The 3,147-nt window shown below is 56.9% G+C and overlaps 1 protein-coding gene across 1 annotated transcript; it reads right to left on the bottom strand.

Moving 5' to 3' along the window:
• Positions 1-910: 910 nt before the first annotated feature.
• On the bottom strand, positions 911-2,829 carry LOC123482435 (extensin-like). Its single transcript, XM_045210033.1, has 2 exons — positions 2,798-2,829; positions 911-2,717 (listed from the first exon to the last, which is right to left on the bottom strand). Exons 1-2 carry the CDS (start codon positions 2,827-2,829, stop codon positions 911-913), a joined length of 1,839 nt encoding a protein of 612 aa, XP_045065968.1.
• Positions 2,830-3,147: the final 318 nt, after the last annotated feature.

Below are 3,147 nucleotides of genomic sequence, written 5' to 3' on the forward strand. Positions count from 1 at the left end.
GCTCTAATTTGTAATACAACTGGTCGATCTCTAAGGCATTCCTAGTCGATCACCAAACATCTCTGTAAAAAAACAACAACGATAAAGCCTTGCGTTCCTATTTTATGCGTTTCACGCTGTTGGCGGTAGGTGCACTTGATTCAGAAGCCCTAGCGCCGGGAAGGCAAAGTGTTCCCATTTTGAAAAATGTAATGCGTCTGATGATAGAACTCCGCCTACCCGGTAGACCCAGAGAGCAAATAAAATACAATTTTATTTGTCACATGCGCCTTACAGTGAAATGCTTACTGACAAGCCCTTAACCCACAATGCATTTTTAAGAAAGAATACCCTAAAAATATATAATAATAATAATAATAATAATAATTAAAGAGCAGCAGTAAAATAACAATAGTAAAATAACAATAGCGAGGCTATATATAGGGGCCACCGGCACAGAGTCAATGTGCACCTATAGGCATACCGCTGGCCAAACAGATAGCTCAGACCACCGTGTGCAGTTTTTTCGAGCCGTAGACTGTAAAAAGAAGACTCGAACGCACATCAAAGTTGATACTGTGACATTTCAACACTTTTAAAACCATAACTAGTGACCCATTGAATACAGCAAAGAGCTGCTGTTTTTATGTGTAAGTTCATGTTGAAGTTGTTATTCAACACTGTCAACACTTCAACACCTTTATAAGCCATATAAGCTTTATAAGCCACCAGCACTGCAGCTGCAATGAATCAGTATAGCAAAGTGTTCCGATAAGCTTGCGTTGATATTATTAGCAGCTTGTCTTTTTTAATATCGAGGAATATTTCACTTTCTCTGGTCACAGGAGTAACAACATTAATTTGTGCATGAGGCAGAAATAATGCAGTGCAATTTGAGTTTCGCCATCAGCTGGAAGACTGGCCCATTTTCTCAACGGAGGGAAGGAGGGCGAAGGGACCGTGAGTCGGGGGGAAGGAGGGCGAAGGGACCGTGAGTCGGAGGGAAAGAGGGCGAAGGGAACGTGAGTCGGGGGGAAGGAGGGCGAAGGGACCGTGAGTCTAGGGGAAGGAGGGCGAAGGGACCGTGAGTCGGGGGGAAGGAGGGCGAAGGGACCGTGAGTCGGAGGGAAAGAGGGCGAAGGGACCGTGAGTCGGGGGGATGGAGGGCGAAGGGACCGTGAGTCGGGGGGAAGGAGGGCGAAGGGACCGTGAGTCGGGGGGAAGGAGGGCGAAGGGACCGTGAGTCGGGGGGGAAGGAGGGCGAAGGGACCGTGAGTCTGGGGGAAGGAGGGCGAAGGGACCGTGAGTCGGGGGGAAGGAGGGCGAAGGGAACGTGAGTCTGGGGGAAGGAGGGCGAAGGGACCGTGAGTCGGGGGGAAGGAGGGCGAAGGGACCGTGAGTCTGGGGGAAGGAGGGCGAAGGGACCGTGAGTCGGGGGGAAGGAGGGCGAAGGGACCGTGAGTCGGGGGGAAGGAGGGCAAAGGGACCGTGAGTCGGGGGGGAAGGAGGGCGAAGGGACCGTGAGTCGGGGGGAAGGAGGGCGAAGGGACCGTGAGTCTGGGGGAAGGAGGGCGAAGGGACCGTGAGTATGGGGGAAGGAGGGCGAAGGGACCGTGAGTCGGGGGGAAGGAGGGCGAAGGGACCGTGAGTCTGGGGGAAGGAGGGCGAAGGGACCGTGAGTCGGGGGGAAGGAGGGCGAAGGGACCGTGAGTCTGGGGGAAGGAGGGGCGAAGGGACCGTGAGTCTGGGGGAAGGAGGGCGAAGGGACCGTGAGTCGGGGGGAAGGAGGGCGAAGGGACCGTGAGTCGGGGGGAAGGAGGGCGAAGGGACCGTGAGTCTGGGGGAAGGAGGGCGAAGGGACCGTGAGTCGGGGGGAAGGAGGGCGAAGGGACCGTGAGTCTGGGGGAAGGAGGCGAAGGGACCGTGAGTCTGGGGGAAGGAGGGCGAAGGGACCGTGAGTCGGGGGGAAGGAGGGCGAAGGGACCGTGAGTCGGGGGAAGGAGGGGCGAAGGGACCGTGAGTCGGGGGGAAGGAGGCGAAGGGACCGTGAGTCTGGGGGAAGGAGGGCGAAGGGACCGTGAGTCTGGGGGGAAGGAGGGCGAAGGGACCGTGAGTCGGGGGGAAGGAGGGGCGAAGGGACCGTGAGTCGGGGGAAGGAGGGCGAAGGGACCGTGAGTCGGGGGGGAAGGAGGGCGAAGGGACCGTGAGTCTGGGGGGAAGGAGGGCGAAGGGACCGTGAGTCGGGGGGGAAGGAGGGCGAAGGGACCGTGAGTCTGGGGGAAGGAGGGCGAAGGGACCGTGAGTCTGGGGGAAGGAGGGCGAAGGGACCGTGAGTCGGGGGGAAGGAGGGCGAAGGGACCGTGAGTCGGGGGAAGGAGGGCGAAGGGACCGTGAGTCGGGGGGAAGGAGGGCGAAGGGACCGTGAGTCTGGGGGAAGGAGGGCGAAGGGACCGTGAGTCTGGGGGAAGGAGGGCGAAGGGACCGTGAGTCGGGGGAAGGAGGGCGAAGGGACCGTGAGTCGGGGGGGAAGGAGGGCGAAGGGACCGTGAGTCTCGGGGAAGGTGGGCGAAGGGACCGTGAGTCGGGGGGAAGGAGGGCGAAGGGACCGTGAGTCGGGGGGAAGGAGGGCGAAGGGACCGTGAGTCGGGGGGAAGGAGGGCGAAGGGACCGTGAGTCGGGGGGGAAGGAGGGCGAAGGGACCGTGAGTCTGGGGGAAGGAGGGCGAAAGGACCGTGAGTCTGGGGGAAGGAGGGCGAAGGGACCGTGAGTCGGGGGGAAGGAGGGCGAAGGGACCGTGAGTCGGGTGAGGCAGCCTTACCGTTGCTCCCTTGCTCCCCTCAGATTGACCATCCGATGCAAGCCATCAATCCAGTAAAAAAAATAATAATAATAACTTACAGTGGGAAAAAAAGTATTTAGTCAGCCACCAATTGTGCAAGTTCTCCCACTTAAAAAGATGAGAGAGGCCTGTAATTTTCATCATAGGTACACGTTAACTATGACAGACAAATTGAGATTTTTTTTCTCCAGAAAATCACATTGTAGGATTTTTAATGAATTTATTTGCAAATTATGGTGGAAAATAAGTATTTGGTCACCTACAAACAAGCAAGATTTCTGGCTCTCACAGACCTGTAACTTCTTCTTTAAGAGGCTCCTCTGTCCTCC

Source organism: Coregonus clupeaformis, chromosome 33 (assembly GCF_020615455.1).
Source record: "Coregonus clupeaformis isolate EN_2021a chromosome 33, ASM2061545v1, whole genome shotgun sequence".
NCBI classification, from domain to species: domain Eukaryota; kingdom Metazoa; phylum Chordata; class Actinopteri; order Salmoniformes; family Salmonidae; genus Coregonus; species Coregonus clupeaformis.